This window comes from Salmo salar, chromosome 16 (assembly GCF_965601325.2).
Source record: "Salmo salar chromosome 16, fSalSal1, whole genome shotgun sequence".
NCBI classification, from domain to species: Eukaryota; Metazoa; Chordata; class Actinopteri; order Salmoniformes; family Salmonidae; genus Salmo; species Salmo salar.
Window position 1 is genome coordinate 91,918,540 of NC_138306.1, and position 14,356 is coordinate 91,932,895.

At 44.0% G+C, this 14,356-nt stretch overlaps 1 protein-coding gene across 1 annotated transcript in view; it reads right to left on the reverse strand.

The window, feature by feature from the left end:
• Positions 1 to 1,071: 1,071 nt before the first annotated feature.
• Positions 1,072 to 14,356, reverse strand: part of itl1a (Intelectin-1a) — a gene marked incomplete in the record, with an annotated part of 32,808 nt that continues 19,523 nt past the window's right edge. Inside the window, 1 exon segment of the mRNA NM_001141530.3 lies at positions 1,072 to 1,542. Within this exon segment, the coding sequence (NP_001135002.1) occupies positions 1,390 to 1,542 (153 nt within the window).

Consider the following 14,356-nt stretch of genomic DNA (forward strand, 5'->3'; position numbering starts at 1 on the left):
TTATAGTCCAATTAATGTATTGTTTAGTGTTGTGTTGTGGCTTTTCTGGTATGCATCTTTTTGTTTGAATGCCCCACCAAGATGTACATACATCGCCACTGGGAGACTCTCTCCCCTTTCTATAGTGTCCTATACTTTCTCATATTAGTTTTTGCATCGATATACTGTGTATATATATACTCTGTGTGTGTATGTATATATATATAGCCAAGTTATCGTTGCTCGTTGTATATTTATTCCTTGTCTTATTATTTGTCTATTTATTCATCATGTTATAATTTTTCATTTTTATTTTTCCTTATTCTGCTATTTGTCTTTTTTTTCTCTCTGCATTCTTGGGAAGTGCCCGTAAGTAAGCATTTCACTGTTAGTCTACACGTGTCGTTTCCTGTTTCCTGTTATGGTAGAATAAAAATTTGCTACAGTTCAACTCAAAGCGTTGCCAGATATGTTCTGGTAATTACAATAACAACAACAATAATAATACTAATAATAATATAATAATAATAATAATAATAATAATAATAATTACGCAGCCAATATTAGCTTCTTGTCACATCTACTCCTGCTCCTCCCCTCCGGTGTTCGACGTCGCCGGTTTTACTAACCACTGGTCCTGGCAACCATCATTACACACACCTGGCAACCATCATTACACACACCTGGCAACCATCATTACACACACCTGGCAACCATCACTACACACACCTGGCAACCATCATTCCACACACCTGGCAACCATCATTCCACACACCTGCGCTTCATCACCTGGACTCCATTACCTCACTCATTACCTCCCCTTTATCTGGCACTCCCTTGGGTTCTTGTTTCTGTGTTTCTTGTCAAGACGCTACTAATAATTCTAATACTACTACTAATAATAATACTACTAACAATAATTATATTACAAATAATACAAATAATATGAATAACAATAATAATAAAAATAATAATAACAATAACACTAAAATAATCTACACTATTAAATAATATACCATTTGTTGAGTGTGCATAGTAACTTATTCAGAGTCCATTAAAGGAAGTTTGACTAAATGAAGCATGGACCTTTTCACTTGCTGTAAATGTATTAATTTGATTGATAGTAGCTCAGTCTTTCAGAAAGAGACAAAGACAAGAGGAAGAGACAGACAGAGACAAGGGAACGAAGACAATATCAAGACATGAAAGTCACAGTTGTTGGTGTAACATCAGTATAGTTCTAACCTCTGTCTGTTCTTTCATCAACTCTCCTAGTGGCCAATAATCACTGTTACCTCCCATATCACCCTCTTCCCCAAACAGCTTTGTGAAATGATGATTCCTACGCTAGAAATATGAATGATCTAGTTAGCCAATCAAAGGCTTCCTAGAATGAAGCTGTTGAGGATCTCAGCGGTAGAAGAGCAGCACGGCTGCTTCGGTGATCTCCTTGGATGAGCTATAGCCTGTGTTGGTCCCGTAGCCGTCCCAGTCAAAGGAGGAGAAGTCACCACACTGTTTAGGATCAGCCTCAGGGAAGTGTCCTCCTCCTCCAATACAGTACTGCAAACACACACACACACACACACACACACACACACACACACACACACACACACACACACACACACACACACACACACACACACACACACACACACACACACACACACACACACACACACACACACACACACACACACACCCATTTTATCGTCCTAGGCTACGGCCAGACAGACACATGAACCAGAATGAAATCAAATATGCATTCATCATTTCTTCGTTTTTGTCTGTAAAAAGTTCAACTCAAGTCAATTATCTTCAGACAAGTAGCATAGTAAAGAGATTGACAATTTGTGCGTTTTTTTGTCGGACAGTCATTCCTGTTGTCGATCACGTGTCAGTGGATAATCTCTGTAACCTAGAACATAAACATCTTGTGTAATTGTGTCAGATCGTTGATTAGGTTCTGGGCGGCGATGTATGAGAAAAGACATTAGAACAACGAGCAGAAGGAAGCAGGGCGGTAGCTCCACCCCCCTTTCTCTGTAACATTCAGGCAAGTCTATGGGCCAAAATAATTTAGGAAAACTCACGCACCCGCTCAATCATGATTTATTTAAATAACCATGACGAAAAACCTGCACACTGGAACAACTGCAGGTTGACATCAAGTGTAGTCAAATGTGTTCACTCATGTTGAATTAAAAATAGAGCTAGCTAGCTAACTAGCAAGGTATCAAATATGAGAAAATGATAACAAGCTAAAATTCTTCAATAAGCTTCAAAAACTAGAAAGTGGAACAGTTTAAATGCTGCTCCATTGACAGTGATGTTTGTTTAGTCAAGTAGCCCTTACACAGCCTGGAGGTGTGTTGGGTCATTGTCTTGCTGAAAAACAAATGATAGTCCCACTAAAGCCCAAACCAGATGGGACGGCGGATCCCTGCAGAATGCTGTGGTAGCCATGCTGGTTAAGTGTGCCTTAAATTAATCACTGACAGTGTCACCAGCAAAGCACCTCCACACCATCACACCTCCTCCTCCATGCTTCACGGTGGGAACCACACATGCGGAGATCATCCGTTCACCTACTCTGCGTCTCACAAAGACACAGCGGTTGGAACCAAAAAATCTCAAATTTGGACTCATCAGACCAAAGGACAGATTTCCACCAGTCTAATGTCCATTGTTCGTGTTTCTTGACCCAAGCAAGTCTCTTCTTATTATTGGTGTATTTAAGTAGTGGTTTCTTTGCAGCAATTTGACCATGAAGGCCTGATTCACACAATCACTTTGCGCTTTGGTTTTTTGCGACAGTTCTTGAAGTTTTACTGATTTGACTGACCTTCAAATCAAATCAAGTTAAATTTTATTAGTCACATATACATGGTTAGCAGATGTTAATGCGAGTGTAGCAAAATGCTTGTGCTTCTAGTTCCAACAGTGCAGTAATATCTAACAAGTAATCTAACAATTCCACAACAGCTACCTAATACACACAAATCTAAAAGTAATCTAACAATTCCCCAACAACTACCTAATACACACAAATCTAAAGGGGTGAATGAGAATATGTACATATAAGTATATGGATGAGCGATGGCTGAGCGGCATAGCCAAGGTGCAATAGATGGTATAAAATACAGTATATACGTGTGATATGAGTAATGTAACATATGTAAACATTACTAAAGTGGCATTATTTAAAGTGGCATTGTTTAAAGTGACTAGTGATCCATTTATTAAAGTGTCCAGTGATTGGACACTTTAACAATACATCACACATAGCAGCCACAACTGTCAGTAAGAGTGTCCATGATTGAGTCTTTGAAGGAAGAGAAGGAGATAAAACTGTCCAGTTTGAGTGTTTGTTGCAGCTCGTTCCAGTCGCTAGCTGCAGCGAACTGAAAAGAGGAGCGACCCAGGGATGTGTATGCTTTGGGGACCTTTAACAGAATGTGACTGGCAGAACGGGTGTTGTATGTGGAGGATGAGGGCTGCAGTAGATATCTCAGATAGGGGGAAGTGAGAGCACCCTTACCTGCTGATCTATAAATTATGTCTCCGTAATCTAGCATGGGTAGGATGGTCATCTGAATCAGGGTTAGTTTGGCAGCTGGGGTGAAAGAGGAACGATTACGATAGAGGGAACCAAGTCTAGATTTAACTTTAGCCTGCAGCTTTGATATGTGCTGAGAGAAGGACAGTGCACCGTCTAGCCATACTCCCAAGGACTTGTATGAGGTGACTACCTCAAGCTCTAAACCGTCAGAGGTAGTAATAACACCTGTGGGAAGAGGGGCATTCTTCTTACCAAACCACATGACCTTTGTTTTGGAGGTGTTCAGAACAAGGTTAAGGACAGAGAAAGCTTGTTGGACACTAAGAAAGCTTTGTTAAAGAGCATTTAAGACAAAATCTGGGGAGGGGCCAGCTGAGTATAAGACTGTATCATCTGCATATAAATGGATGAGAGAGCTTCCTACTGCCTGAGCTATGTTGTTGATATGAATTGAGAAGAGTGTGGGGCCTAGGATTGAGCCTTGGGGTACTCCCTTGGTGACAGGCAGTGACTGAGACAGCAGATTTTCTGACTTTATACACTGCACTCTTTGAGAGAGGTAGTTAGCAAACCAGCCGAAAGACCCCTCAGAGACACCAAATACTCTTTAGCCAGCTCACAAGAATGTAATGTTCTACCGTATCAAAAGCTTTGGACTCGTCAATAAATATATCAGCACAATATTTCTTAGAATTAAGGCCAATGGTGAAATCATTGAGGACCTTTAAGGTTTGTAGTGACACATCCATAACCTGAGCGGAAACCAGATTGCACAATAGAGAGAATACTATAGACATCAAGAAAGCCAGTCAGTTGATTATTAACAAGTTTTTCCAACACTTTTGATTAACAGGGCAAAATAGAAATAGGCCTATAACATTTACGATCAGCTTGATCTCCCCCTTTAAATAAAGGACGAACCGTGGCTGCCTTCCAAGCAATGGGAACCTCACCAGATAGGAGACACAGGTTAAAAAGGTTGGAGATAGGCTTGGCAATGATAGGGGCAGCAACCTTAAAGAAGAAAGGGTTTAAACCATCTGACCCAGAAGTTTTTTGGGGGGTCAAGTTAAAGGAGCTCTTTTAGGACCTCGGACTCAGTGACTGCTTGCAGGGAGAAACTTTGTAGCGGGGCAGGGGAAAAAGAGGGAGAAGCATCAGGGATAGTCGCATTAGAAGGGGTGAGAGATGAGGAAATGTTGGACGGGCAAGGAGGCGTGGCTGAGTCAAATATGAATCCTGACTTAATGAAGTGGTGATTAACCACGTCTCAGTAATGACCAACACATCTGGATTGGAGCTGTGAACCCACACTTTCAATTGATCCATTTTAGGTAATAAGCTTCTGGTGTTAACCTCTTACATCTAGACGTTCCGCTAGTGGAACACCTGCTCCAATATCCAATGATGGGCGTGGCGCGAAATACAAACTCCTCTAAAATACAAAAACTTCAATTTTTCAAACATATGACTATTTCACAGCATTTTAAAGATAAGACTCTCCTTTATCTAACCACACTGTCCGATTTCAAAAAGGCTTTACAACGAAAGCAAAACATTAGATTATGTCAGCAGAGTACCAAGCCAGAAATAATCAGACACCCATTTTTCAAGCTAGCATATAATGTCACAAAAACCCAGAAGACAGCTAAATGCAGCACTAACCTTTTATGATCTTCATCAGATGACAACCCTAGGACATTATGTTATACAATACATGCATGTTTTGTTCAATCAAGTTCATATTTATATCAAAAACCAGCTTTTTACATTAGCATGTGACGTTCAGAACTAGCATACCCCCTGCAAACTTCCGGGGAATTCGCTAACATTTTACTAAATTACTCACGATAAACGTTCACAAAAAGCATAACAATTATTTTAAGAATTATAGATACAGACCTCCTCTATGCACTCGATATGTCCGATTTTAAAATAGCTTTTTGGTGAAAGCACATTTTGCAATATTCTAAGTACATAGCCCAGCCATCACAGGCTAGCTATTTAGAAACCCGGCAAGTTTAGCACTCACCAATATCAGCTTTACTATTATAAAAGTTTCATTACCTTTTGTTGTCTTCGTCAGAATGCACTCCCAGGACTGCTACTTCAATAACAAATGTTGGTTTGGTCCAAAATAATCCATCGTTATATCCGAATAGCGGCGTTTTGTTCGTGCGTTCCAGACACTATCCGAAATGGTAAAGAAGGGTCGCGCGCATGGCGCAATTCGTGACAAAAAAATTCTAAATATTCCATTACCGTACTTCGAAGCATGTCAACCGCTGTTTAAAATAAATTTTTACGCCATTTTTCTCGTAGAAAAGCGATAATATTCCGACAGGGAATCTCCTTTTCGGCAAACAGAGGAAAAAATCACAAATGCGGGGGCGGTCGGGTCACGCGCCTAAGCCCAGAGTCCCTTGATCGGCCACTTGAGAAAGGCGATAATGTATTTCAGCCTGGGGCTGGGATGACGACATTCTGTTTTTTCCCGGGCTCTGAGCGCCTATGGACGACGTAGGAAGTGTCACGTTAGAGCAGAGATCCTTAGTAAAAGATAGAGATGGAAAAGAACTTCAAGAAATGGTCAGACAGGCCACTTCCTGTAAAGGAATCTCGCAGGTTTTGACCTGCCATTTGAGTTCTGTTATACTCACAGACACCATTCAAACAGTTTTAGAAACTTTAGGGTGTTTTCTATCCATATGTAATAAGTATATGCATATTCTAGTTACTGGGTAGGAGTGGTAACCAGATTAAATCGGGTATGTTTTTTATCCAGCCGTGAAAATACTGCCCCCTAGCCATAACAGGTTAATGTGCAGAAAACCCAGGCTTTTACGAGAGCAGAAATCAGTGAAGCAGATATCAGAGCACCAGTCAGAATTGGGGCTAACAGTAGATGGGCCAGGGTGTACATGAACATTTCCAGATATCATCAGCAGCAATACAATCAAGGCACAGCAGAGGACAGGGAGAGCTCTGCAGTGCTGATTTATGACATCTGAATGTGCATCAGATGGCAACAAGATCATATTTGTACAGCAATTTCATCAGGTAACATGAATACAAAGCTGGCGAGAGGTGGTTAGAATAGGATGGGAGGACAAAGGTCAATGTAACCAATAGAGAGTCAGAGTCCCGAGTGTGGAAACAAACATAGTCTTTACCACTGTTGGGTAAAGAAAGTTTGTAGTCAACAAAGTATGCAGGAGTCATGAGGCAAAATAGCAAAATGCACAAGAAAATGTTTTAATATATAATGACTTTGGGCTAGCCATTATAAGTTCAGAGTCACTCGCCCCAAAAATGCCTGTGAGCTGGAGGCGAGCGAAAGCTTGGGAGAGAGGGGTGAGTGTGGTGGAGGTACCTGTACCAGAGAGGGGGAGACGGGCCAGGGCAGACGGTGAACAGAGAGGGGTGAGTGTGGTGGAGGTACCTGTACCAGAGAGGGGGAGACGGGCCAGGGCAGACGGTGAACAGAGAGGGGGGGGGTGGAGGCCTGCCCGCGGGGGGCGGCCGTCGCGGTGCGGAGGGGGAGGGGTGGGGGACCTGTACCAGACAGGGGGAGACGGGCCAGGGCAGACGGTGAACAGAGAGGGGTGAGTGTGGTGGAGGTACCTGTACCAGACAGGGGGAGACGGGCCAGGGCAGACGGTGAACGGATCGCCGGGTGGAATCCAAGCAGCAGTGCAGCAGGACACAGGAGTTGGTGTCACACCCACTTGGGAGAAGATTTTATTTCTGGAGGAAGATTTCTTGTAGAAAATGCCAGTGAATGGTCTCTGAACAGCAGGAGAGGGCTTCAGAGGACTGAATGGTCTCTGAACAGCAGGAGGGGGCTTCAGAGGACTGAATGGTCTCTGAACAGCAGCAGGGGGCTTCAGAGGACTGAATGGTCTCTGAACAGCAGGAGGGGGCTTCAGAGGACTGAATGGTCTCTGAACAGCAGCAGGGGGCTTCAGAGGACTGAATGGTCTCTGAACAGCAGGAGGGGGCTTCAGAGGACTGAATGGTCTCTGAACAGCAGGAGGGGGCTTCAGAGGACTGAATGGTCTCTGAACAGCAGGAGGGGGCTTCAGAGGACTGAATGGTCTTGGAACAGCAGGAGGGGGCTGTCCATCCCCATTTAAAAAAAAGTTTATAGAGATTATTCAACTTAACGTTTCAATAAAGTGTGTTAGCTGACATACTTGTATATTTGACACCTCGCTAGCTAGCTAGCTAGTTAGCTCTATTTATTAATTCAACATGAGTAGCTAAGAGGTTGCTGAATGCTTAGCTAGCTAGCTAGTTAGCTCTATTTATTAATTCAACATGAGCAGCTAAGAGGTTGCTGAATGCTTAACTAGCTAGCTAGGTAGCTCTATTTATTAATTCAACATGAGTAGCTAAGAGGTAGCTGAATGCTTAGCTAGCTAGCTAGTTAGCTCTATTTATTAATTCAACATGAGTAGCTAAGAGGTTGCTGAATGCTTAGCTAGCTAGCTAGTTAGCTCTGTTTATTAATTTAACATGAGTAGCTACTTCCGGTTTGGAGCGAGCAGTCGCACTACGCTTCGCTCCACAGGTAATATTACACTTCACTACATTACAACGGCTTGATTTGTTTGATCTGAGCAATTCTTCTTAGCTAGCTTTGTATCAAAGATAATTGTGTAGTTTAGAGTAATTGAGTAATTATCGAGGCTAGCTATCTTCTTCCTCCTAATGTAGTCAACACTGCTAGCTGCTAGCTAGCTAGTCATCACTGCTAGCTAGCCAACTTCTACCGACTAGCAGCACTGTAGAAACTATTACATTACAACGTAACGACTTGATTAGTGTGGTGTTAGTGTTAGTTAGCCAGCTACATAGTTGTCTTTGCTGTCTCTGTATCTAAGATAATTGTGTAGTTTGAGTAATTATCGAGTAGAGCTAGCCAGCCGCGGCGCGGCGCCAGACTTAGTCAACACACCTAGACATCATTAACCCACTGCTAGCTAGCCAACCGTTACCGACTAGCAGCGATGTAGATACTAATACTTTACAACGGAACGATTTGACTAGTGTAGTGTTAGCTAGCTAGCTACTTAGTTGTCTTTGTCATAGCTTGATAATTGTGTAGTTTAGTAATTACCGAGGTTAGCTAGCCAGCCATCGAGGTTAGCTAGCCAGCTAGCCAGCTATTTCCGTCCCCCGCGACGCCATTTTTCCTAACCCAGCCAACTATTACCGACGAGCAGCATTGTAGAAACTAAATACATTACAAGGAATGTCTTGATTAGTGTTATGTTAGCTAGCTAGCTACAAAGCTGCTTTGTATCATGACAAGGTGTAGTACTGAAACTATCGAGGTTACCTAGCCAGCTACACGTTCAAAGTCAACAACGCAGCCACTGCTAGCTAGCCTACTCCACCAGCCAGCAGTACTGTATCATTTTAGTCAATAAGATTTTTGCAACGTAAGCTTAACTTTCTGAACATTCGAGACGTGTAGTCCACTTGTCATTCCAATCTCCTTTGCATTAGCGTAGCCTCTTCTGTAGTTTGTCTACTATGTGTCTGTCTATCCCTGTTCTCTCCCCTCTGCACAGGCCATACAAACGCTCCACACCGCGTGGCCGCTGCCACTCTAACCTGGTGGTCCCAGCGCCCACGACCCACGTGGAGTTCCAGGTCTCCGGCAGCCTCTGGAACTGCCGGTCTACGGCCAACAAGGCTGAGTTCATCTCAGCCTATGCTACCCTCCAGTCCCTAGACTTCCTGGCGCTGACGGAAACGTGGATTACCACAGATAACACTGCTACTCCTACTGCTCTCTCCTCGTCTGACTACGTGTTCTCGCATACCCCTAGAGCATCGAGCCAGCGGGGTGGTGGCACTGGAATCCTCATCTCTCCCAAGTGGACATTCTCTCTTTCTCCCGTGACCCATCTGTCTATCTCCTCATTTGAATTCCATGCTGTCACAGTTACCAGCCCTTTCAAGCTTAACATCCTTATCATTTATCGCCCTCCAGGTTCCCTTGGAGAGTTCATCAATGAGCTTGACGCCTTGATAAGTTCCTTTCCTGAGGATGGCTCACCTCTCACAGTTCTGGGTGACTTTAACCTCTATGGGCTAGGTGGGACGCTAGCGTGCCACCCGTGGTGCACTCCATCAACAGCAGGTGCATTTCAAGAGCGGCAAATTTGAATCCAAATAAATGTCAAAATTCAAATTTTTCAAAAATACAACTATTTTACACCATTTGAAAGATAAACATCTCCTTAATCTAACCACGTTTTACGATTTCAAAAAGGTTTTACGGCGAAAGCATAAATTTAGAGTATGTTAGGACAGTACATTTACAAGAGTTGTGTGTAATGTTTTGTCAATTCAAAGACAGGGTCACCAAAACCATAAAACCAGCTAAAATGATGCACTAACCTTTTACAATCTCCATCAGATGACACTCCTAGGACATTATTTTAGACAATGCATGCATTTTTAGTTCTATCAAGTTCATATTTATATCCAAAAACAGCGTTTTACTATGGCATTGATGTTGAGGAAATCGTTTCCCTCCAATAACCGGCAGTCAAGTCAACACCACAAATTAAATAATTAAAATTAGAAAACATTGGTAAAATATTATATTGTCATTTAAAGAATTATAGATTTACATCTCTTGAACGCAATCAACTTGCCAGATTTAAAAATAACCTTACTGGGAAATCACACTTTGCAATAATCTGAGCACTGCGCCCAGAAAAATACGCGTTGCGATACAGACTAGACGTCATGTTGGGGAGATCTAAAATCGAAAATACTATGTAAATAATCCATTACCTTTGATTCTCTTCATCAGATGTCACTTCCAGGTATCACAGGTCCATAACGAATGTAGTTTTGTTCAAAAAAGCTCATCATTTATGTCCAAAAATCTCCGTCTTGTTAGCACATGATCTAAACCAGCCGGACTTCTCGTCATGAACAAGGGGAAAAAATATATTTCCGTTCGTTCAAACATGTCAAACGTTGTATAGCATAAATCATTAGGGCCTTTTTTAACCAGAACATGAATAATATTCAAGGTGGACGAATGCATACTCTTTTATAACGTATTGGAACGAGGGTACCCAACATGAACTCGCGCGCCAGGTGTCTAATGGGACATCATCGTTCCATGGCTCTTGTTCGGTCAGATCTCCCTCCAGAAGACTCAAAACACTTTGTAAAGGCTGGTGACATCTAGTGGAAGCAATAGGAAGTGCCAAAATATTCCTCAGCCCCTGTGTTTTTCAATGGGATAGGTTTAAAGTCAATACAACACATCAGGTATCCACTTCCTGTCAGAAAATGTCTCAGGGTTTTGCCTGCCAAATGAGTTCTGTTATACTCACAGACACCATTCAAACAGTTTTAGAAACTTTAGAGTGTTTTCTATCCATATATAATAAGTATATGCATATTCTAGTTACTGGGTAGGATTAGTAACCAGATTAAATCGGGTACATTTTTTTAATCCAGACGTGCAAATGCTGCCCCCTAGCCCTAACAGGTTAACCTCCCCACGTCTACCTTTGACTCATTCCTCTCTGCCTCCTTCTTTCCACTCCTCTCCTCTTTCGACCTCACCCTCTCACCTTCCCCCCTACTCACAAGGCAGGCAATACGCTTGACCTCATCTTTACTAGATGCTGTTCTTCCACTAATCTTATTGCAACTCCCCTCCAAGTCTCCGACCACTACCTTGTATCCTTTTCCCTCTCGCTCTCATCCAACACTTCTCACTCTGCCCCTACTCGGATGGTATTGCGCCGTCCCAACCTTCACTCTCTCTCTCCCGCTACTCTCTCCTCTTCCATCCTATCATCTCTTCCCTCTGCTCAAACCTTCTCCAACCTATCTCCTGATTCTGCCTCCTCAACCCTCCTCTCCTCCCTCTCTGCATCCTTTGATTTCCTCTGTCCCCTATCCTCCAGGCCGGCTCGGTCCTCCCCTCCTGCTCCGTGGCTCGACGACTCACTGCGAGCTCACAGAACAGGGCTCCGGGCAGCCGAGCGGAAATGGAGGAAAACTCGCCTCCCTGCGGACCTGGCATCCTTTCACTCCCTCCTCTCTACATTTTCCTCTTCTGTCTCTGCTGCTAAAGCCACTTTCTACCACTCTAAACTCCAAGCATCTGCCTCTAACCCTAGGAAGCTCTTTGCTACCTTCTCCTCCCTCCTGAATCCTCCTCCCCCTCCCCCCCTCCTCCCTCTCTGCGGATGACTTCGTCAACCATTTTGAAAAGAAGGTTGACGACATCCGATCCTCGTTTGCTAAGTCAAACGACACCGCTGGTCCTGCTCACACTGCCCTACCCTGTGCTTTGACCTCTTTCTCCCCTCTCTCTCCAGATGAAATCTCGCGTCTTGTGACGGCCCGGCCGCCCAACAACCTGCCCACTTGACCCTATCCCCTCCTCTCTTCTCCAGACCATTTCCGGAGACCTTCTCCCCTACCTCACCTCTCTCATCAACTCATCCTTGACCGCTGGCGACGTCCCTTCCGTCTTCAAGAGAGCGAGAGTTGCACCCCTTCTGAAAAAACCTACACTCGATCCCTCCGATGTCAACAACTACAGACCAGTATCCCTTCTTTCCTTTCTCTCCAAAACTCTTGAACGTGCCGTCCTTGGCCAGCTCTCTTGCTATCTCTCTCAGAATGACCTTCTTGATCCTAATCAGTCAGGTTTCAAGACTGGGCATTCAACTGAGACTGCTCTTCTCTGTGTCACGGAGGCTCTCCGCACAGCTAAAGCTAACTCTCTCTCCTCTGCTCTCATCCTTCTAGACCTATTTGCTGCCTTTGATACCGTGAACCATCAGATCCTCCTCTCCACCCTCTCCGAGCTGGGCATCTCCGGCGCGGCCCACGCTTGGATTGCGTCCTACCTGACAGGTCGCTCCTACCAGGTGGCGTGGCGAGAATCTGTCTCCGCACCACGTGCTCTCACCACTGGTGTCCTCCAGGGCTCTGTTCTAGGCCCACTCCTATTCTCGCTATACACCAAGTCACTTGGCTCTGTCATATCCTCACATGGTCTCTCATATCATTGCTATGCAGATGACACACAATTAATCTTCTCCTTTCCCCCTTCTGACAACCAGGTGGCGAATCGCATCTCTGCATGTCTGGCAGACATATCAGTGTGGAATGACGGATCACCACCTCAAGCTGAACCTCGGCAAGACGGAGCTGCTCTTCCTCCCGGGGAAGGACTGCCCGTTCCATGATCTCGCCATCACGGTTGACAACTCCCTTGTGTCCTCCTCCCAGAGTGCTAAGAGCCTCGGCGTGACCCTGGACAACACCCTGTCGTTCTCCACTAACATCAAGGCGGTGACCCGATCCTGTAGGTTCATGCTCTACAACATTCGCAGAGTACGACCCTGCCTCACACAGGAAGCGGCGCAGGTCCTAATCCAGGCACTTGTCATCTCCCGTCTGGATTACTGCAACTCGTTGTTGGCTGGGCTCCCTGCCTGTGCCATTAAACCCCTACAACTCATCCAGAACGCCGCAGCCCGTCTGGTGTTCAACCTTCCCAAGTTCTCTCACGTCACCCCGCTCCTCCGCTCTCTCCACTGGCTTCCAGTCGAAGCTCGCATCCGCTACAAGACCATGGTGCTTGCCTACGGAGCTGTGAGGGGAACGGCACCTCCGTACCTTCAGGCTCTGATCAGGCCCTACACCCAAACAAGGGCACTGCGTTCATCCACCTCTGGCCTGCTCGCCTCCCTACCTCTGAGGAAGCACAGTTCCCGCTCAGCCCAGTCAAAACTGTTCACTGCTCTGGCACCCCAATGGTGGAACAAGCTCCCTCACGACGCCAGGACAGCGGAGTCAATCACCACCTTCCGGAGACACCTGAAACCCCACCTCTTTAAGGAATACCTGGGATAGGATAAAGTAATCCTTCTAACCCCCCTTAAAAGATTTAGATGCACTATTGTAAGTGGTTGTTCCACTGGATATTATAAGGTGAATGCACCAATTTGTAAGTCGCTCTGGATAAGAGCGTCTGCTAAATGACTTAAATGTTAAAAATGTTAAATGTTAAGAGGTAGCTGAAAGCTTAGCTAGCTAGCTAGTTAGCTCTATTTATTAATTCAGCTTGAGTAGCTAAGAGGTTGCTGAATGCTTAGCTAGCTAGTTAGTTAGCTCTATTTATTAAGTCAACATGAGTAGCTAAGAGATTGCTGAATGCTTAGCTAGCTAGCTAGTTAGTGCTATTTATTAAGTCAACACGAGTAGCTAAGAGGTTGCTGAATGCTTAGCTAGCTAGCTAATTAGCTATATTTATTAATTCAACATGAGCAGCTAATAGGTTGCTGAATGCTTAGCTAGCTAACTAGTTAGCTCTATTTATTAATTCAACATGAGTAGCTAAGAGGTAGCTGAATGCTTAGCTAGCTAGCTAGTTAGCTCTATTTATTAATTCAACATGAGTAGCTAAGAGGTTGGTGAATGCTTAGCTAGCTAACTTGCTCTGATTAGCTTAGCATGTTGCTGGTAATTTTCTACATTTTACACTTTGCTTCAAGTCAGGAAACCAGTTGTATCTTAGATATATTGTCACATTTGTTTGACTACTGTAACACAATAATACATTTCAAAATGTTTCAACTTGTAACAAAGGTTTACTTACAAGATTCTCAGTTCAAACCGACGCCATGTTTTCAAAAGTTGTGCATCTGTTAAAGTCCACCCATTGATCTTTAAGAAACCAATCAGACTTGGTCTGCCCTAAGCCAATCAGATTCTTTCTGCCCTTAGAAAAAGATTGACTAAACGTTA